This window comes from Aspergillus tanneri (assembly GCF_003426965.1).
Source record: "Aspergillus tanneri strain NIH1004 chromosome Unknown AapTan_3_pilon_pilon_pilon, whole genome shotgun sequence".
In the NCBI taxonomy this organism is placed as follows: domain Eukaryota; kingdom Fungi; phylum Ascomycota; class Eurotiomycetes; order Eurotiales; family Aspergillaceae; genus Aspergillus; species Aspergillus tanneri.
Window position 1 is genome coordinate 1,746,539 of NW_022984630.1, and position 21,794 is coordinate 1,768,332.

General features: G+C 45.9%; 8 protein-coding genes across 8 annotated transcripts; 3 read left to right on the forward strand and 5 right to left on the reverse strand.

Moving 5' to 3' along the window:
* Positions 1-89: 89 nt before the first annotated feature.
* ATNIH1004_004378 (F-box protein) lies at positions 90-1,605 on the reverse strand (the record flags this gene model as incomplete). The annotated part of the gene is made up of 2 exons (XM_033569048.1): positions 90-1,506; positions 1,568-1,605. 2 exons carry the CDS (start codon positions 1,603-1,605, stop codon positions 90-92), a joined length of 1,455 nt encoding a protein of 484 aa, XP_033427854.1.
* Positions 1,606-3,344: 1,739 nt separating this feature from the next.
* On the forward strand, positions 3,345-5,217 carry ATNIH1004_004379 (indolepyruvate decarboxylase family protein; the record flags this gene model as incomplete). The annotated part of the gene is made up of 2 exons (XM_033569049.1): positions 3,345-3,548; positions 3,670-5,217. 2 exons carry the CDS (start codon positions 3,345-3,347, stop codon positions 5,215-5,217), a joined length of 1,752 nt encoding a protein of 583 aa, XP_033427855.1.
* Positions 5,218-5,941: 724 nt separating this feature from the next.
* ATNIH1004_004380 (glycerophosphodiester phosphodiesterase family protein) lies at positions 5,942-6,841 on the reverse strand (the record flags this gene model as incomplete). Its single annotated transcript, XM_033569050.1, has 1 exon — positions 5,942-6,841. One exon carries the CDS (start codon positions 6,839-6,841, stop codon positions 5,942-5,944), a length of 900 nt encoding a protein of 299 aa, XP_033427856.1.
* A 3,134-nt stretch (positions 6,842-9,975) lies between these two features.
* On the forward strand, positions 9,976-10,329 carry ATNIH1004_004381 (uncharacterized protein; the record flags this gene model as incomplete). The annotated part of the gene is made up of 1 exon (XM_033569051.1): positions 9,976-10,329. The coding sequence occupies one exon, from the start codon at positions 9,976-9,978 to the stop codon at positions 10,327-10,329; it is 354 nt and encodes a 117-aa protein (XP_033427857.1).
* Positions 10,330-12,550: 2,221 nt separating this feature from the next.
* ATNIH1004_004382 (uncharacterized protein) lies at positions 12,551-13,347 on the reverse strand (the record flags this gene model as incomplete). Its single annotated transcript, XM_033569052.1, has 2 exons — positions 12,551-13,020; positions 13,167-13,347. 2 exons carry the CDS (start codon positions 13,345-13,347, stop codon positions 12,551-12,553), a joined length of 651 nt encoding a protein of 216 aa, XP_033427858.1.
* A 2,201-nt stretch (positions 13,348-15,548) lies between these two features.
* ATNIH1004_004383 (fungal specific transcription factor domain-containing protein) lies at positions 15,549-18,624 on the reverse strand (the record flags this gene model as incomplete). The annotated part of the gene is made up of 3 exons (XM_033569053.1): positions 15,549-15,716; positions 17,860-18,098; positions 18,153-18,624. The coding sequence occupies 3 exons, from the start codon at positions 18,622-18,624 to the stop codon at positions 15,549-15,551; spliced, it is 879 nt and encodes a 292-aa protein (XP_033427859.1).
* Positions 18,625-19,493: 869 nt separating this feature from the next.
* Positions 19,494-21,179, reverse strand: ATNIH1004_004384 (MFS transporter; the record flags this gene model as incomplete). Its single annotated transcript, XM_033569054.1, has 4 exons — positions 19,494-19,650; positions 19,699-20,567; positions 20,630-21,019; positions 21,093-21,179. 4 exons carry the CDS (start codon positions 21,177-21,179, stop codon positions 19,494-19,496), a joined length of 1,503 nt encoding a protein of 500 aa, XP_033427860.1.
* A 300-nt stretch (positions 21,180-21,479) lies between these two features.
* ATNIH1004_004385 (uncharacterized protein) lies at positions 21,480-21,794 on the forward strand (the record flags this gene model as incomplete). The annotated part of the gene is made up of 1 exon (XM_033569055.1): positions 21,480-21,794. The coding sequence occupies one exon, from the start codon at positions 21,480-21,482 to the stop codon at positions 21,792-21,794; it is 315 nt and encodes a 104-aa protein (XP_033427861.1).

Genomic DNA, 21,794 nt, shown 5'->3' on the forward strand with positions numbered 1-21,794 from the left:
ATCGTGGTTCGAAAATATCTAGATACAGTATTCGAAAATGAAAGGGGTAAAAAAAATGGATATAAAATATCAAGAATGTTTCTGAAGCATCATAGATCTCTCAGCACCCACAAACCAAGGGATAGATCATCTACAACAAAACTCAGGTCAATGCCAATCTCTTGGCAAGCAAGGCGTAGCTCCTGCTCTTCATCGGGCCAGAGGATTGAAAAGGTCTCAATCCAAAGTCGAAGAGTGATATGTTTGAGCATAGGTGTAGAGAACCAACAATGCCCGACAAATTGTCTTACGTACTCTATTATATCAATCTCGTCCCATTCGTAGTCAAACATGCCCGACAGATCATCCCGAAGATGGAGCTCACAAAGTGTCTCCGGTAAGAGAGTATTTAAATCTGGGGCGCAGTCTTTATCCCATCCACATAGAATTGGTACTGGTATTTCCGCCACACGGAGCTTGGGAAACTTCTTTAAAATATTTAAAAATGGCTTGAGCAGTCGATCATCCTCCTGGTCCCATTCACGGTCTCCCAGGTTAAAAGGGTAATACTCAACCCCCAGAGAAAGTCTCTCGAGAGTATGGCTAACTGATAACAGCCCTTCAACCAGGAAATGGCCATCTGCAAGGGCTATTTGTGTGGGGTGTTGATAGGCCATTCCCACATGAAGATTTTTTAGATTCCGCACCTTTGAGAGAATAAATCTCACATCTTTTCCAGAGACTGTAACTCGGGAGAGAACAAGAGTCTGCAGACGGTCCAGATTAAATTCTATATCTTCAAGTTTCTTTGTGTCTCGTAACCATATTGCTAGATGTTGAACCGTTGGTAGACAAAACCAAGCCATAAACTGATCCTGGTTATAGGATGCAGGGAACCCCCCAAGTTTAGGCTCAATATGTATTCCAGATTCCTCTGGCATGGGAACATTTCCGCCGTAGTCTACCACGCGCAGGTGCTCGAACCTTGAGAGAACTCCGTTTGGTGAGAGCAATGCCTGTTTTAACATCCGACCTGGGTATCCACCACACCAGATAAACGAGTAATCCAAGCGGAGAGATTTTAGATTGCCAAGTTGAGAGAGCAAGATGGACACAAACGCATAGAAGTTACCATCGCGAAGGGCGCTGGTCCACTCGCACATATCGGAGAACTGGGCCCGCTGAACAAGATCAATTGTCTGCTCTACAACATCCTCATATTCCTTAATCCCATCCTTCCAGTCCATGTCCGATGCAATATCGGACCATGGTTCCTTTCTAGAGGACGATAGTAGATGAACATGATGCACGTAAGATGCGATCTCCTGGTTCTTAAATATCAGTCGAAGCAGCTGAAGAGCTCGCCGCAGGGGGGTTTCCGTCCACTTCCAGTCGATCTTGCGATAGACAAAAGGCTTGGCAATGGCCCCCAAGCTCTTGCACGTTAACAGCACTGATAGAGTGTCTTCCAGGGAAAGTTGGTCAAGGACATGCATCCAGCAGTCATTTGGAAGCTTGGAAAGGGAGCTGGTTGTCGTACTCGAGTGTTAGAAGTTGTTAATCGCCACAGAAGGTCCAACTAACTCACCTTTCCCGCGGAGACTCTGTGGACTGTGTACCACCCATCATCACTTTCCCAGACTGGGGTTCCCAAGACGAGGACGGAGGGAATTGCTTTAGTTGCAAACTAGAAAAAGCTGAGTTGAGAAACAAAGTATTGATGAAAATTAAGGGGGCAGTGATGAGCAAAGGCGGAAGGCCGCCCCATCAGAAGAGAAGAAATATTGAGTCGCCTGGGGTACATGCAGAAAAGAGTCTGGATCCTTAACAAACCATGGTGGCCCGGAGTTCTACTAAATCGTTGCTATCTATTATTGTTAATAGATCGGCACTTTCTATAAAAAAGTATCGTAACAGAATAACAACTCTTGAAGAGGGCGGTAGGGGTTGTGAACACGGATTTATTTTATGTTCATTGCCTCAAATTCATGTCGATCGCCGGGTGTTTGTACAGTTCCGATGTCCGTCCCTGGATCTCTCTGGTGGGCAATGGCACGTGACAAAAATAAAGGTCAGATAATTGGCTAGTACCGAATAGAAGAGTATATACTATGGAGTACTATCGGTGGAAAGGTCTTGCATGGATGATTTTTAGCAGGTCTAGCTCATCTTGATTATATTGATGAATATTCTTTTGATTAGGGATGGAATCGAATGAGGATTTTCCTTAAAGCCGCCAAAGAATCTTGCGGCAAATACCAGAGTGATCCTAACTGTCACTCTTTTGTTCTTACTAAGCCTGCCCTGACCCGCAGCCGAGTTTATATACCAGCGGATAAATCTTTAATGCAAACATGCAAACGATATCCGGAGCAGGGCCGTCGGCTTTGAGCTCGAAATCGGCTGGCTTATATTTCTCTTTTGTAAGGTATCTGATAAAAATATCAGCACGTCCAGGTAGTGCGAGTCGCTTGTAGGATGACCCACTCCCTATATAGAAGAACATGCCAATGCTGGAGTTCCTTTACTTTGTCGAGGCGATTGTGTTTGCCTCTTACAGCGTCCTTATCTTAATGAGCTCGCAAAATATAGCTGCTTTCTATGCGACGCTCACGGCGTTTTCTCCGGGCATCTTCGTCCCGCCAGAAGGATCTTTTGCCCATGGTCAGCCAATGACGAAGAAAAGAATAGGACAGAAGAAATAGCGGAATAAAATAACAAGGGCAATAATAGGAAGAATTTTGGTAAAATCCCAATCTTTTATAGAATACACAGTCTTTAGAACAGGAGAAGAATACGCGTACTTATAGTTTCGCAGCAATCGCAATGCACGGATTGTTTATTAGGCCTGTGACTGTGCGCACTTGTTCTAGATAGTTTGCCACTCAATGGTCATTAAATTCCCATCAGTTTTCTGCTTGCATCATTTTGTACGAATATATAAACGGGACATGGGTATTTGGAGACGCCTAATCTGGCACCACCGTGCAAAATAAAGAGGGATTCAGGGAGCCACGTGATTGCTCGCTGACCCAGCCCTGAGCGCTCACTGAGCGGCGATCTGTGATGTGAAATACTCACTGAGCAAGTCCCTGAGTACCCTCATTAAACCGGTGGTATCCGAACGGGGAAAGTCTCAGTGTCTCTAGAAAATCAAGTCTGTATAGGAGTACATATATCCTACGTAGTCGAACGATCGACCGCATCGGGCAATTCCGCCCGTTGAGCCTCGGAGCTTCTCCGCACTCCAGTTTATCTCCAATTAATCTCCAAATGCTGAACAGGCAGCCAGGTATTCCTCTCCTTCCCATGACTTCAACGCCATCATCGGAACCATCAATCTCTTTGGCTCTTCAGCTCCAACTATGGCGGTAGCAACAGGGGCTCAACTGGCCGCCCGGACTCTGCGCGATCTCGGCGTTACTGTGATCTTCGGCATCGTAGGCATCCCCGTGGTGGAGATTGCCGAAGAAGCCATCAATCTAGGGATACGTTTTGTGGCGTTTCGCAATGAGCAAGCCTGCAGTTATGCTGCGAGTGTCTATGGATATATGACAGGACGACCGGGAGTCTGTCTTGTCGTGGGAGGACCAGGTGTCCTCCATGCGTTGGCAGGGGCAAGTCCATCGCGCTCGACTGGTTTTGATTGAGACTGAGCTAACAGATAATTACATCGATTTGTGTCTACAGATTGGAAATTCCTCTGCGAACAACCTTCCGCTTCTGGTTCTCGCTGGATCGGTCGAGACCACCGCCATCACCAAGGGCGCTTTCCAGGAGATGGATGCCGTCTCGTTCCTCACTCCCCACACCAAATTTGCAGTGCGCTCATCGTCACTGGACTTCATCTCGGGTGCCATCAAGAATGCATACCGGACCTGTTGGTATGGTCGCCCTGGACCAACCTTTGTGGATTTACCTGCCGATATTATCCAGGGAAAATCCACCCCTGGATTCCGCCTGCCAGCGCCGGAAACCATGCTGGTCCCTGCCCCGCCCAAGACGAGTGGGGATCCAGCATTGATCCAGAAGGCTGCCAAGCTGCTGCGGACGGCTCGCTCACCGTTGTTGATCGTCGGTAAAGGCGCTGCGTATGCGAGGGCCGAATCAGGCATCGGCCGATTTGTGGAGCAGACGCAGATTCCTTTCCTGCCGACCCCGATGGGAAAGGGTGTTGTGCCTGATTCACATCCGCTGAATGCATCCAGCGCTCGTAGTGCAGCACTCAAACACGCAGACGTGGTGTTAGTCCTGGGCGCTCGGCTAAACTGGATCCTACACTTTGGAGAACCACCAAAATGGTCTCCCAAGGCTAAAATCATTCAGGTGGATATCTGTGCCGAGGAAATTGGACGGAACGCGGGTACAGCGGAACTCGGCATCATCGGGGATATTGGACTGGTCGTGGATCAGATATTGACATCGTTGTCCAACTGGCGATATGCTCCTTCTCCCGTGGAGGGACGGTTTCCATCCCTTCTGGCTGAATCAACCGCGAAGAACGAAGCAAAAGTGCAGAAGGCAGCTCTTCTTCCCACCCCCGCAGACTCTCCGTTGACGTATCAACGGGCTTTTGAAATCATAAAGAGGACTCTCAATTCACTGAGCCCGCCTGACGAAGGGAATATTGTATATGTCTCTGAGGGTGCTAATACGATGGACATATCCCGCTCGGCATTTCCTCTGAACCATCCCCGCCAGCGTCTTGATGCCGGTACCTATGCTACCATGGGCGTGGGAATGGGGTACATCGTGGCCGCCCACGAGGCATACAATGCTGTGCAAGGGTCTTCGAAGCCCAAAAAGATCGTCGCCCTGGAGGGAGACAGTGCGTTTGGATTCAGTGCCATGGAAGTAGAGACCATGGCACGATACCGCATTCCAGCCCTGATCTTTGTGATGAACAACTCGGGCATCTACCACGGGGACAGTCCGAATGAAAACGCATGGAAGACCTTGCAGGACCAGACCGTGTTCAATGATACAAAGTCGGACGATGGCAAAAAGGGTCTGCGTTCTACCAGTCTTCTTTACGAAATGCGCTATGAAATGTTAGCGCAGATGTGCGGTGGCAAGGGATATTTCGTCCGGAGCGAGCAGGAGCTGGAGAATGCGACTCGACAAGGATTCCTCAGTGATACGGTAACCGTGGTCAATGTCATTGTTGAACCTGGCATTGGCAAGAAGATTGGATTTGCATGGCAGGGAAATGTCCCGGAGAGTCAAGCTAAGTTATAGGTAGTTTTACCGATTCTTAATATGTTTGTATATAGAGATACAATCTGCAGGACATACATCTAGTGGACTAACTTGAATACCGAATTACCGATGTAGGATGAGCTCATGTCTAAATAATAAATATTCTGTGTGGTATGTACTAATTTAATATTTCTTGAAGTATTCTATTATAATTATTTAATTTTAGAAGAACAGTTGGAGTCGATAGTAATTATTGCAGAGCTTATAGGGCTGTACCGTTACATCCAGTTTTGAGTATTCTCTTCATTGATCCTACAATATCGCGAACCCTTACGCGAATAAAATGACAAGTTTTACGTTATTTTCTCAGAGCTATTGTGATAATAGAAGATTTCGATATACTAACAAACTTTATCGATATTAGCTATTAGTGCGGATATTTTTTCTCAGCCCTAATATTTATATTCTTCATTTTTGGCTTTGTGGGTTGCCTTCAACAAGTTATACCAGTAGTGATATTATTATTCCTAAAAGAAGAAACTGGGAATTTATAGAAAGAGAACCTCTATATTTCAACGCTAGCTATCCAGGCTTGCTATGGCTATATAGAATGGGTCTTGGAAAGACAACAAAGGTCAAGAAAACGCCACCAGGCTCAGGTTCAAAAATGCTGGAATTTTGCAAGACGAGATTCTTCATCGTTCCAATGGTATTCGCCTATGAATATACAGGTCGAAAACAGCCTTTTTTTTAAAAAAAAATTCTACCAGGGAGCATCATTGGCAGTGGCCATTCGGAGGGTGTCGGAGTGATTGCTAACGATCCAGGTGATTTCTTGAAAGGCATACTTGGTCCGACGGTCATCTTTGTACTCGTTCGCCCCGAAACCATAGATCATCCCATCGCCGCCAACCTCCAACAGATGGTGTAGAAGCATCAAGTCCCCGGCTGCGCTGGTCCATCCGAAAACCTTCCCCAACTTGCCCTGATCCCGCGCCTTGCTCCCTTGCTTCAGCTCCGTGCAGGTGTAGTAACGGTCCTCATAGCAGCTTCCGATGTCGTAATTCAGCTGGGTAGCGCCATAATCCATGATTCTCTGGTTCACAGGAATGGACGCACCGGTGTTTTCGTACCATTCCAGGACTGCATTCGCCCGGCCACTGAGGGCGATGGCTTCATTCGAGTTCAGAGAGTCTCGAATGATTTTATAGCCACGACTCTGCTCGGTTTCGAAAAAGCCATACAGCACTCGCACACCGGCCGGCTCCAGCGTCTCTCGCACCAAGTCCCTCAGGGCCTCGATCGAACAAGCCCCTCGTCTACAGTAGTCCGGGTCTTTGATGTCCAGCCAGACGAACGTGATATCGTGACCTTGCTGCCGCTGCTGGGCAATCTCGTCGAACAACTTGCGTGCGGGGTCACCGTAGCGAAAGATGCTCCCGTCATGGTCCGCCCACCATCCGTTGTACCATGCTGTCAGATCGACTTCCAGGGCGTTGGCTCCGTGGGAAATGGCAGCCTGGAGTCCTTCCGTTCGGAGCACCCGGTGTGCGATAGCATAAATGGGTCGCTGGGCGGGTTTTATATACGAGGCCACGGAGCCGATCAGAGAGATTATATAGAGAGCGCGAAAAGCGCATAAAAGTGGCGATAAATGGACCATGTCCAGATGGTATCTATCTGGAAAACACAGGCAGAATATGACAATGGCCGATGTTCAAGTAGGAAGGCAAAAGGCTACATTTCTATTTCTTCCCATATAAGTAACCTTGTCTCATATGGACGACATCAGGCTACGGTGAAATGTATGCCAATTATAGACTAGGTAAAAGAATACATCTGCTTGCTAAAAGGGCCATTGGACCAAATGCCAGTGCCCATTCAGATAGGAGCGTGCAGTAGTAGAGCGCAGGACCAATAGATACAACCATCCGAGAATTATTTCGCAGATCGGTCCCTAACATCCCTGTGTACTCCGTTTCTTCCCCTCTGCCTTAAACCCACGATACGCTGAACTGATGTCTAGTTCTAGAGTTGGTGTTTAGTATGGTATAAACTCCTCGAAAGTAAGCTGACTGAGGCGAGTGGAATGATACCGTGGCCGTCCAAGTCCCTGGGAAAAGTTCATTCCAGTAACCGTTACAAAGAAATCAAAACTGGTAGACTGATAGTCAAGATACACGTTCCCACATTGTCCTACCCTACACTATTCCATCTTAATTTTGTCTTTGTACGAGACGGATTGGACCGACTAGCGCTGTTGATCCACGACCCGCTAATTTATTCCGTTACTTAATATATTACCATGTTATACATATTATACATCTCCACAATGCTATGATTGGACCCACGATCTGCAACGTCACTGTGCCGCTCGGAGAACATACGGAGCAGGAGTCGAATCCATGTTTAGGGTTAGCAGATACCGTGTGACTGCATTTGCATGGGACGCTGGTATGTGAGACCCAATCCAACAGACCAAAATGCCGTTAGTAATCTGATCTGTTTCTGGAATTAATACCACCTATGTATCGGTAAATGAGGCGGAGTCATATGTATACTTATTAGGAGAGAATATTGCGGGGGGCAGTGGGGTGGGTACTGATGGGATGAGCCTTTTACAACCTCAACCATTTATTGATCGAGAGGACGCCAACTCATCGAATGGACCAATCTTTTAGAGAGTAGACCCCTGGCAATGATATGTGACGTCCCGTGTTTCCACTCAGTGTTGCGAGTGCACTGTGGGAGGAAAGAATACCGAGATGTCACTGATAAAAATCCATAAAGTACGTATGATTGCGGCGATGAAGGCCACGCTCCACTGGAAAGACCCGGGGGTTTCCGACTGAACCAGGGGCAACTGGTCAGAATTAAGATGATTGATCAACGACATTGGAACGGTTGGGTTATCTAAGGGAATGGGATACTCCCTGCATTAAGTCCTCTCCTGGACCGAGGCAGTTGAGGCTGGCTTCCATGGGATCTAACAACGTCCGAGAATCACCCCAACAAGTCCAGATACGATGCCATGTTGGAAGTAATTTCCTCGTATGACCCTGACCATGCATACGGGTAGAACGAGGACGCGGTCCATACACGGAATATGGCTTCCATGTTCATATGATCCGAGAACAAAACTTTAGAGAGGTTTTACTTGGCCGAGCGTACTATCTCTGGCCAGCAGTGTTACAGAATTTCGTGTCACGTAGCCATTCACAAATAGACTTATTGGCACCAGGCTGTATTCAAATTACTAGTCCTATATAACTAATACAGTGCCCATAGTAGTTTGATGTTTTATACTGCATATATAACAAAATACAGTCGTTTAAATCTACTGGAATGACTTCCCCACAACAGATCTCAGAATTTTGTAAAACAGCTGGCCAGAGGTAGTAGGATAAGACAGAAAATCCCTTCTCTACTTCGACTACACTCAATCCTTTTATACCGGGTATCCCGGATACCAGTCCCTACTCGGTGCGCCTGCGGTTTGTCCAGCCTTGTAATAGGTACAGAATATCCAACACACCTCGGATTTAGCCATGACATGCACTTGTCTGGGCTATAGAGCTACATAGTGACTTTCAAACAAGTGAAGAATTTGTGTCCTTCCATACTTAGCATGACTCGTGCCATCTCCACAGTACACGAACTACATGGATCTACCTGAACATCGTAGCGCAGTCCCAGCTTGATTCGTAGAAAGATTCAAAACCACTCATACCATTCGCAATGATATTCTACCATACTGCGATATTTTAGAAAAGTGTGAGAAAGGAACACGCAATTCGACCAAGCCACGAAATTAGCGATTGCATCTGTGAGCACTTGATGGCGTGTTGGATAGGGCGCTCTATTAATCCTTGGTATCTGAGCCAATAAGAGCACCACCGTTTTTACTTAGCCCAGCTGCATCGGCCTATGTGGTAATGTTATATGCCAACTCTCAACACAAAACTATTCGACCACGGAAAGCCTGGCTCTGAGTGAGCCTGTAAAAGTGTATCATGGAGCCGAGGGAAATTGTCTCAACACTAACTACTAGTCAAAGGAACTCCGTAGTGTTTATGACAAGGGTATAGGGGTAAATGTTAGGAGATGACTCTAGAGGAAGTGGGTTCTCCTCTTCCATGTAGAAAGAGCTCCGTCAATCACCATTCCTGTTCAGACTTCACTGTTCACCCATTAGTATAGAGTCCTAGGGCTCTCCTCGTGGCAAATATCAGCCTCAACCATATAATTTAGAATAGGCACCGTGAACTCCCTCGTTTACCTACATACGCATGAACATAAATTGGTACATGGACCATAAGCATGACATCCCCAAACTGACGCTGTGTCATGCAACTGACAGGGTATTCAACCCGTCCTGGACCGTGTCTAGCAATCCTGTATGCCCGATGAGGGGCCCGAGGACACTGGAAGATGCAACGTAAGAATTGAACTAGATGTAGGACGACTCTAGTTTGGACAGCACTAAAGAACCCCTAGCAAGTGTCAAGCCGTACTTAGCAATTTCAAATCTCCGAATGCCACGGCAGGAGAGCGAATAAGGGTGCACAGCCCCATGATGCAGTGTTTATGGATGTTTAGACAGGGGAAGGTTATATAAAGGTCACTTTTACTCCAGTTTCCTCTGAACTTCACTTATCATTCACAAATACAGTCTCTCCAACAAGATATCCCTCCTTTGGTCCCCAACATATGTATATCTGTTAGTCTAGGTGTGAGACAGAATTTCCTACCCAGCCTCTAATGATATTAATAAACTTTTGCTTTAGAACCGAAACCATGAAACTCAATCTCGGCCTTCTCCTCCTCGCCGCCCAGAATACCGCAGTCCTCTCTGCAATCACTACTGCAATCAACCCCCGCGAGGTCGAGCGTATCGATACAGTCGAGAATGTTGACGTGCTGTTAAGTCCCGAGAAGGGCAAATGCTGGACCCGGTCTCCGTGGGGCTGCTCGAAAAAAGGCTGGTGTTGGAAGCAATGTGCAAATGGAGGACAATGGTGCTGGGTTGCCCTTGACCAGGGAAATGGACCTTGGAAGTCCTGCCAAGTTGCAGAGGATTGCAACCCTGCTAATGATCTGAAGAGCGACTGTGGCCAGGGCGGATGTAAAGCGTGTGGCTGCAGCTGCTGAACTTGTGGGCGGTGTTAGTATGTACCTTTCTGCATTTGCTATGTACTGAACCTAAGTAGCTAGTATATGTGTGTGTATGTAGGACATAGGGTTCGCTGCCGCACGTGGTTCGTGGATATCCCGCTCCACGGTTCTTGAGGAATTAATCGGAGGGTTATTAACTTTAGGTACATTGGCCCGAACATTCTTCATTTCATTGTGTCCTAACAAGAATAGATACTCTTGCTATTTTTAAGGATAGGAATTATCCCATGCCTCAGTCTAGACATTCAGCAAACTTATCTGTATCAAACTGCGGTTCGAGTTTTCTATGCTGAACACAATATAAAATACAAGGAAGTTGATAGTTAAATCGTTAATAGTCAGCGTTACTACCAAATAAATCTAAATTGTCATATTTACTTTGCTAGTTATCGGCATGCGTGTGCGGAAATCAAGCACAATATACTCACTAATTTCCCTGTTCTTAATCCATTGGTAATACCTACCTCCTTTCTCAAACCGGCTAATATGTTCATTAAGTCTCGAACTGTCTCTGACACTCAATAGCCCAGTTCACCTGACGAATGAGAAGTGGTCCCTCCCATTCTTGTCTGTCCCACTCCATTCAGATGAAATATATATATTCTCAAGGAGTGAAAAGAATGCCTTTAAGACGGCCTGCAACGGTTCTGGAAATTAATAACTTTCTAGTCCCGGGTGCCATTTAAACAAAATATACATTTGTATTAGGATGATGCTTGGCCCAGTTATCAATGTCGCGAAGCTCAACTCGGGTTCCCGGAAGATATTCCGCATGATAGTTCTCGTAGTCATTAAATACTGCCCCTTTGGCAACACGTAATTTACTAAGATCATTTTGACTGAGGATAACTATCTGCTGTTATTCTAAGCTTATAAACCCAACTAAGGTACATATAACTCCCGTCTAATTAATCTGTAAAGCTAAACTAAAAGTGTCTCGTACCCCTCAATATCGCTGACAGCTTTGTCAACCTCAGAGCATTTTAAGGACCATTTTAAAGCACACAGGCGTCATCTTCTCATTTATTTTGGGTTATTTCTGGATCGATTCGCTTTCTTTAGAGTTGCAAGGGCGGAAGGGCAGTAAGCAACATCGCTGAATATTTTTTATAAGGTACTTAACTCTACTCTCTTTAGTTCGTGAATGAGCCTATTAAGAGCTTTCAGTATGACTGTGAGGACCCTGATATTTTGCTGCAGACAAATATTATCTTGCTTTTCATCCTTTACTTTACTAATATAAGTTCGACATATTGAGCGATCGTCCCTTTTTAGTTGGATGACTACGATAACACTTGCTGCACTAAAAAGCAGTTCCATGCTCAGAAGTGAGAACTTTCGGAATAGTTTCGCCAATTAACGGCAAAACACACATCAATTAACAGCTAGGAAATCTTGGGAAGGGTGAAATGGAGTACAAGTTATAAATCTAGGTGAGAAAGAGGGGCAGACGCTCGAAGCGACGCTAAGCAGTAACAAACTTCATCCTTATTGGTATGCAAAGCGCCAATCGTGACATTCGACTGCTGGAAGTGGTAGGAACCTACCATTGTAGTGCAGTAAGTACTAAGAGCACTGGATGTCCACGAAACACGTCTATTCTGCAAAGTATCCTGTCCCAGCAGTAGGTATAGGGGAGTTCTCTGGAGGCTACCAAAGCAATAATTAAACATTCTTCCATAGCTTTACAGATTTGCGTTGCAGTTATTATTCACTTCTTCTTCGAAACCTGAAACATCAAGATAAGAATATTAGGAAAATTCCTCAATTTTCTAAAATTCTAGCAATGCCTGTCTAATACCTCTCTATCACGATACCCAGTTTCTCTGTCACCCTAAAGTACACGCAGCACAACATACAACTAGTTAACAGAACACATCATACCTTAACCAAGCTTAGTTACAGCCCGTTAGGCTTAAACCCTGCATATGTAGGATAAGCCGGGAACTCCCAGGGTACGCTCCTCCTCAACAGCTGATAATCTAATCCCTTACCGCCCGCATTCATATACATAAACTTGGTATAAGGCACAGTAGCATAGTACGAAAATGGTGTACCGGCAGGGACAAATGCCACGTCTCCATAAAGCAGATGTACACCCGGATAGCCCTGTACCTGGAATGATAGTTGTCCTTCATCCATCTGGAGTGCAAAATGATGCGGTAATGTTGCCTGTGAAACGGTCTCATTCGCCATCTTAGGCGACATAATAATAGTCCCCATGGTAAAGTTCCCCCTCTGTTTGTGCAGCTGTCGTCAGAGGTTGTATAACCTTATATCCGATGTCGGTGTTAAGATATTTTGGACCGTAGTCCTTCGCGATGAAATAGGGGGTTGTTGGGTTATCGGGTAAGGTATTAGGTCCATTGTGCCAGGATTGTTTGGTCTCTCCGTCTCCGGCGGTGCCGTTCACGAAGTCACGTCTTGGGATAAACTCCTCCTCTGAGGCTGCATAGAGATCCAGCGAGACGAGGAGGTTGTATTCTTCGGGGGCCATAGGTCCGAAAGTGGATGAGTCATCTGTGGTAGGGATATACGGCGAACTGACACCGTGAGTATCGTAATTTCCTTTGCTGAAGATATTGAAGAGATTTTCAAACCCACCCGGGTGGAAGGCATGGGTCAGTTGGGAGTCGGGATCAACTAGTTGGAATATGTGGATGGTGCCTGGGGGGGAATATTACCGTAGTCTCCAGGAGTAGCGACGCGGGCCTCGTGGCTGGCGTCCGTTATGTTTTGCTGGCCCCATAGTTGACTGCGCCCTCGAGAGCAGTAGAGATGTTCATGGGTTACTTCGTGGGTATGTGGCCGACCTGATAGAAAGCCTGAAGCTTTGCCGTTGTGCTGGATCAGAGAAAAGGCGCCGTCGGACGAGTTGGCGGTAATGGAGAAGCGGATTGTTTGTGACATCGTGAGGGTGACCGCGCGACCCTTGTACTTAGGGAGGACATATGGACGGACGAAATCAGGGGCTTCATCAACGATGATACTCATTGACGCAGCTAAAGAACCGAACAAGATTGTGGATAGCATCCACACAACGAAGTCTTTTTTCATCTTCTGCAACCGTATAGGATGTACTGCGTAATGCGTAAACAGAGATGTAGATAGAATTGTTAATAGTAGAGAGGAATAGAAGAGCAACTCGAAGATAAAGAATCGGACAAGGACTCAGGCTTATATAGACAGGAGCATCCAAGCTGTGAGGGACAGCCACTGCAAAGATAGTGAATAATGGTCCACTATTGTTATTGCAGGACCACCATACAACCTCATGATTTCGAAGCACCGAGAGCCAAGTATTTGTAGTGCCAAGGAGGTTCTGCTATGAGGTGATCAGGCAACTGCGCCGTTCTGCAACCATGGTCGATACTTGGCCAACATAAAACTTCTCTGGATTTGGTGTCCCATTCTATTCGCAAGTTTCTACAGACTAGGGGCCACTTCTTTCCCGGTTTTTTATTCCAGTGTCGAGGGAGCGGAAGATCAGTGGAGCTACAGACCTATGTAGTATTCACAAGCACCTGCAGTGGATATTCCCGGCTGTACTTTGCGAAGCTTATTGTATGAACAGTTTGCATCTTGAAAGACATAGTGAGATTATAGAACCTTAAATTGCGTTATTATTTCATGGTTGTTTCACATTGATATTATCCGTAACTTATCTGGTGGCGGCTTCAACTGAGGAAAAGTGCTAACCCTAAGCCATGTAGAGAGCTTGTGCTTTCTGTTCCTTTTTATCAACCACAGATTATATTGCCACTAATTAGTACTTGTGTACAAGGAATTGGTATTTTAATTGCGAAACAGAGCTTGTTACAGTGTTTACGTAGGATTATTGGTTAGCTAGGTTGAGAGTTTGTAAATGGTTCTATACGAATTAGAGTCCCATATTTTTCAAGCATAATTTACGCTGTTCCGAAGCAGGAAAATACAAATAATGATATAAAATCTCTACGGCGTTTACTGTACTGTAATACTTTAGTTGTTGGTGTATATTTGTGCCGTTTGAGTTTCATATGCGTATCAATGGTTCTCTGGAAGAAAGTAATTCAAAAGCAAGATTCTATCCCCTGAAGCGTCGTTTGTGGTAATAAGATCCTGTGTAGCCTGGACGCCAAGCTTGGAAATAAACCCTGACGTTTCGCAATGCTCAATTTTCGGCACGTTAATCGGTGTTGGCTTACGGATCTTTGATCCTCTAACAATTGAAGATTTCAGTGGCAAATTAGAAAGCAGGAAGCCCTATTATCGTTCCTTGTGGGACTCCGATCCCCAACTAAAAGGTAACATATTCAACGGCCAAGTGATAAATACGACCGAGCAATAAATTTTATATAATTCAACAATCACTTTCTAGTCGCTTACTAACTACTCAACCACTGCTTAAAATCGCGTGACCTGTGTACACTAATAATCTATCCGAGAACGGATTAACTCACTTCCTAATACCCGTGGTGAAAATCCATTGAATGCTTAGGTGATCAATTGGTTTCATAAAGTTCGGCTGAACCTGGAGTAGAACTTCCCGGACCAGAGCAACTAGTCCGCTGTAAAAGTTGCACCAAGAGCCCTTAGTATTTACCAGGCTCTGACTAGATATAAGGTCTCTGTTTATAGTATTATCGCACATTGTCTTGGGAACTGACATGAGCAGTGTTACTATCTCTAAGATGCAACCAAATAATTGTTTAGTTATGAGCTTGAATTTTAGTGCTTATAGTCTTATATCAAGGCCATATATCTACCGAAGTACCATTTAAAGATTATCTTTCAGTCGACTAATCGTCTATTATATTCCCCTATTTATCCAAGACTTATCCAGGGCCCATCTTCCAGGACGTACATTGATGAGCCGTGGGGGTTTTTCTGGGTTTATTGTTAGCCAGAGTAACTCCCTTCCTGTATCGTTTCTAGAAAATATGGCAACTTAATCGTAACTTACGACGACAATATACGCATTGCCATTAATCTTCTGCCCCCCTAGTTAAAAGGCCAAATATACCTGCATCAGCATCTATCTGGCCGAACCGGGGCTGGTACTTGTGGTTCGAAGCGACTCGTTGCTCAACTTTCCGGCCTATCTATTAATAGTTTCCTGCTACACGTACATCCACCAAGCTTACGATTCTATGTTTACAGAGATCCTTGAAATACTTAAAGAGGGTTCTTGCAAATATCTTGATTTACACTTCTCAACTCGTCTTCCCAAAGTCTCCCTGGGAGGATTTCGCCTGGATGGCCACAATGACCTGCTGATCAAGAGTCTTCTTCATATGAGCCCCATAATTTTGGCGAAAATCGAGAATATCATTGGAATTGGCGCATCGGCAAAGGATGCCTATGGCCCGAACGGCGGGCTCCTGAACAACAGTCAATTGAGAGGGCTCCTTAAGGCTTATATCATCAAATGAATTTGATTACATCAATCCTGATGGGTCGCGAGTAACGCGCGTTAAAAGGACAATGAAAGTATCAAGGGGTCTTTGGACTCGGTCCAGCAATGAAGGTTTTCCCCAAATGTTCGAGGGCTGGGTTATCCATACGTGATCGAGAAGCCTTTCTATAATATCATCTGGAAACGCCATAGTGCACACTAACTTGACCATTCCCAATTTCTATAATCCGTCGGCCAGCTTAACAGCAACCTGGCGTCGCTACAGGTCTTCCCCTGCAAAAATCGGAAGAGGTAAATTGTAGAAATAGCGAATACTGTAAGATAGACGCTTTGCCCATTCAGTGACTGCAACACTACTGCCTACGAAAATCCAACCTGTGCTACATGGGTTCCATACCAAGGTTTGTCATTATTGTCGGATCTGAGGAGCCCGCTCTTCCTATGAACTTCACATGCGCCGGCCACCCCCTAGCGCGAATGCCGACTGGTTATATGGCCGCTTCCGCATCCTCGTCCCCCGGCTCGATTTTCAACGCAGTCGTGCAGTCCACTCCTGGGCTCACAAAACTGGTTTCAGCGGTTACGACAACTGCTTGTCTTGCGATTTCTGTGAGGATCTCAAGTTTAGGTGAAAGATGCAGTGAAGAGCAGGGATTTATCTCAGTAATATAGTGGCTAATATGGGAGTGGAGCATTGGATGTTTCCTACCTTTCAAATCACTCTTCCAGACGCCAGAGGTCTAAATTTATGTAAACACATTTTAAGAATTTTCAATCCCACAGCACCCAAAATACGCGAGTTAAAGGTAAAAGTGATCTCTAGCTCAATGAACACTGCAATGAGAAGGACTTGTGATGTACCCATAGGCACCGTTGATAGCTCGCGGAAAATATCTACAAAAATTCATTTAAGCCTCTTATCTTCTTCAATTTCCCGTAGTCGAAGCCTCTTGGTATCCAATGAGAAACACTTCCGTTTCCCATGGGTTATTTAGCTCTGATATACTAAGCTAATACAATGATGCTCAAGTCTGACAGGCTGGGAGGCTATCAGAAACGACTGAGACACTATGAGATGCTGATGCGGGATTGCTTCCGAGATCGTCCCACATGAGATCGTCAAAAAATCTAAGAAACTCTTGGCTGGTCATTGATTCGGGGAGGGGTTGGATCATGGACGGAGCATCATAAATCGTCCCAAACGCGTTGTTTCTCGCAGGAATATTAGGATAGTCCTCTGCATATTGGTTTGGTTGTTGCTTTTCCGGTTGATCGTCACTCTGCGATGGTAATCCTCTATTCAGGGTATCATCTAACATTGCACTTATGATATTCCTGATTTGGAGACAAACTTGATAATCAGGTCGATTTGGAAAATTTTGGTGCTGGAACCATGCCAGTAGTACACTCAAGTCACGGACAATACGGGAGCAAGGGGTGGAAGATTGAAAAGGGACCCCCTTAAGTGTGCAGTGGTGAAGTTCACTTGCAAGGGTTCCAGCGCCAGGAAGGCCATAGAAGAGGAACTAGAGGTGAAAGTCAGACCATAAAAGAAATATGTGGGAAGAAGACGTATACCATCCATGTAAATCGCTCTCGTAATCTGGGGTGGCGCTGCTGCTGCTCAATGAATTCAAGTACGGCGGAGAGCAGCTTTGCAGATGTATTCAGAAGGCAGGCAGTAGTTGATTGGCCCTCTTGTCTGAGTAGTCGCTGGACTGGAAGCCGCTATAAAGGTGTTCTAAATAAACAATCAAAAGTGTCGCGCATGAGCTCGGACTTGATTTCTCCCAGGAGCTGCTCTGATAACGATATTGTAATGGAATTCTGGCCCAGGTGTCCTGGTTCTCCTGATATACACTCCTGCACGTTCTTGTCAGGCACAAAATTATAGAACTCTGGAGCATCACATACGATAGTGTATCGAATAGACAATATTTTTTGTTTCCTCCTAAAAGACAAAGTATTCTTCCACGAAGGATAGCCTGTTGGTAGCGAAGTCGGATCCTCGTTGCTGGCCGGAAAAGTTTTTTTGTGCCCGTTATAAGCTTCCACCCTTCTGAATCTAATGTTTTTAGACTTGCATCCAGAGAGTGGCCCTCAAGCACCACCTCGTCATCGTCTAGGTCGAGCGGAATCACGAAGTCGCAAAAATTGCAATCTATCCGTGGTGGTCTCCCTAGGAAAGTAGCAAGACTCGCATCGCGAGTTACCGCCGCAGAAAAGATTCTTTTGCGAGTTTCCAGGATGAAGAAAGGGATGTCAGGTGAGGTTGATATAAGTTTATGAAAACCCATAATAAAAAGTTCCGCGGCAAACTCATTAAATCGGTGATACAACATGGCGCCTGTTGGAAGTGTTAGAGTGACTTAAATGGAAGATATATAAAAAAGCCCCATACTTGCATCCCCAGAGAGATTTGATGATAAAACAGCATTCATATATCGCAACCAGACAGTAAGATCATTGACTTGATTATTCTCCCCACACATATCAGTGCAAAGCTTACTAGCTGCGTACATGTCCGCAGCGAAATCTTGCTGTGCGAATGCATCTTCGACTTCCACGTAGGAGGAAGCGACTCCTGCGAGAGCAAAGATAAGACCAACAAACTCCATCCTGAAGTTGTGCCCCGTGAAATATCCGAGAAAGTCATCCACGCTCGTCTGAACAGTTATACTGGGAAATTTTCTGTGCAAATTCTGCTCGGCATTTACGTGCAAGGCTTCCAGAAAGTTTTCACCATCCGCTCTTTCTCGAAGTTCTCGAAGAAGCGCTAAGATTGGGTCCAGTATCAATGGTCGCGGAATGACGGTAAAATAGTCGCCATCATAGTATTGGAGGATGATCCGCTCTAAATGTTGAAAGGACATTGTGATTTTTCCCAGTTGACATCTCACAAAACCAAATCGGGAAGAGTTACGGTCCCAAGAAAGTGTTGGTGCGGGTGAAATAGCAGGTGAGAATTCAGGAAATACAGAGACAAAACTTGACGCTCCAAGATATCCAGGACGACTGGGACTTGATTTTGATTTCTCGATATTCGGAGTTTGTCCTTGGTCGGGAGATCGTTCTCTCGGGAGGTTGTTTCGTGATGCGCTCCTCGAGAGTCGTTGAGCAGGCTGCTTTTGCATTGGGTAGTGGCGGTATTTTGTGGTGGAACGAGTCATTGGTGCTGGGTGGTAGAAACACTGTTCTCACGTCGGTTTAAACTTGTCTTGATCGAAGGAACGTCGTTAATCGTACCTGTTCTGGAGCGCCCCGAGCAAGACATCTCGCGCATGTTGGCTTTGCATGGTCACAGCGGATTTTGGACAGCCGGCATGGCTCGCATGACGAAGGCTTTCCATTTCGTCGATGCATCTCATCGACACACTTAGGTACTCGTAGTGTTCAAGAAGAAGGAATCTGGTCAGAAAGAAAGAGTGAGTTGGAATCATTCCGACTGCCCCGCGCACGGAGTATGTATGACTTACCACAAAAGGAAATTTTTAGTCCGAACCACGATCTCTTACGGATAAAGAGGCATGTTCATTAATCAAATTTAGCAATTCCCATCCTCTCCCAATTGATTTAAAAGAACATGGTTGTAACTGGTAAAATTTTTGGTCTAGAAGAATGCCGTATTGGACATGTATCCCACATACATGCATAATGCATGATATGTAGTAGCAGTATGTAATAATATTCACAGATTTTTGGAAAAAGGTGACCTATATATTCAACAATCATCTATAATAGTTCACACTCTACTCCCTTCACCATCAGAAGCTAAAACTGTGCTTCGTCGACGTAATGTGTTGCCATGAAACCATATAATTGCTACACAAGGCAACCCGATGCCCAAAGCACAGAACCCGAGGAGGCTTCCAGCCCACCCGTAACCAAATGCCTTGAATCTGCGCATTCGTCAGCAAATATCCCAGGCGTATCGATGAACCACCTACATGTAAGGAGCAAAGAGTGGAAAACCAAATGCGGTTAGACTTCGTAGGGTTCCTACTGCTGCCAGAGCGCTGGCAGAGAACTTCCCATACGTATCAATAATGTACGCATTGGCGGAGATACCACACACCACGGCCCCGATGCAGAAGAGGCCACTACCAATGTCCGGCATGATCCAGTGGAGTTTGTACTGGGCACTCCAGCCATACCAGAAAAGCCCTCCGGCAAGTAGCAGAGTCGCCGGGCCCATCGGTGGCACACGGAACTCTGGCAGACGCACTCCACTATACCTGGTTTTCAGGGAAGCGAAGATCCGATCATTGACATAAGTAAAACCCTGAGCCGCAATGGTCATGCCGACCCCCATAGAGAGATAATGCAAACCAACTATCCCTTCTGACTCGTGATAGACCTCCGTGTACAGATCTGGAAAGATGGTGTATAAGATGTAGATAATCCCATAGAGAAATGCATTGTACAGGGCAAAAACTTGGACAATTGGCTGGGTGGTAAGGAGGAGAGCCGCTCGCCCGAGATTGGTCCTCAGCCGACTCCGGAGTCCCTTCAGTGCCTCCCTGGTTTTAGAGTGGAGCCGGTGATCCAGCGCAGTCGTCCGCATTAAATGCATCTGTTTCCTATGTAGCAACACAGGCACATACGTCTCTTCGAGGAAATAAATGCCCAGGATTTGAATAATAACGTCCAGCAGTGAGGCTATGTAGAATGCCCAATGCCATGATATGTGTTGGGCAATGAAGCCACCGACAATAGGGCCAATGACTGGAGAGAGTAAGGGAATAACACTGTAGATCGCAACTGCTTTACCACGTTCCTCGGCGGTAAAAAGGTCACTCAATGTCCCGCCGCCGATCTAATTTGGATGAATGGTCAGTGAAAAAGCGCCCCGGAAGAAGGTCAACCAAGAGAACGTACACCGAGTGTAGCACTTCCAAAGAAGCCTGCAAGAAACCTAAAAGCTAGCATAGCTGACTTTGATGGCGCAGCACCACAAGCGGTATTGAAGACGAGGTATAGCAGATTCCAGGACTGGATCACTCGTACTCGGCCATACATCTCTGACAAAGGGCCTGCAATCAAGGGCCCGAAGGCATAAGGGAGCACGAAAATGGAGAGTACCATTGATTGTTCTGCAGGCTGAGAGATTGACAAGTCTCTGGCAATACTCGGCAAGCTAGGCGCTACAATCGTTGATGAAAGTGGACTCATGAGGACAAAAGATGAGATGCCGAGCATAGCCTTCCATTTCCGACGCAGCGGCCATTTTTTTGGATCTATATGATCATCGAGACTATCAGTTTGAAACTGGTAGTAGCTCAGAAGTCAGTCAATATCCACATTATACAAGAGCGCCCCGCGTTGGATCGGGGGGACGTACAGATGCAGCAGTACCCGAAGTAACTTTTGACTCACCGGTTATCTGCAGCTTATCCACCATCGGTCTCACCTCAGAGGTAGACGTCATGGAGTAGTACGCTTTTGGGTAATATTTATCTGGCAGGAGTGAGGCTAGAATTGAGAAGCAGTAGAAGGATGCAAGGGGATTGATTCAATACACGAGGGGAGCTGCGTGGATGTATAGCAACAGCATTCAATTCCGACTCGGAGTTCGGAATTCACACGGAGTATCAAAGTAACTAGTTAATGGGTTTTTAATCAATGACCCCGGAAATGGTGCAATTTGAGTCAATCATTAGCTATTTATCTTCCATATCCATAGAACGCCGGCCCGCTTTTACCGGTACCCTGTAGGGGACGTTGCGGAATGGGTAGGCTACAATGCCCAAACTTTGAAATATTGCGGGCGAGCCTTATCGCAGTGAAAATCGCTACAACATTTCTCGACCTACCCTTGATTAAGATGACTGTTGCGGGGGTGGTTGGCGAGAGTGTCACTGGGCGCATTCAATGTATTGTCCGCCGCGAGAATTCTAAGTATGTGTTGGTCTTTCGGCTCGTGATCGCGAAGCCAGAGAATGCAGATGACCGTGATGTGACCGACAAGCCTCTTGGGGAAGCGTCGCCGAAGTGGAAGAGAGATCGGGGGGGCTACTGCGCCCTTAGTGCTGGAGTGGGTTAA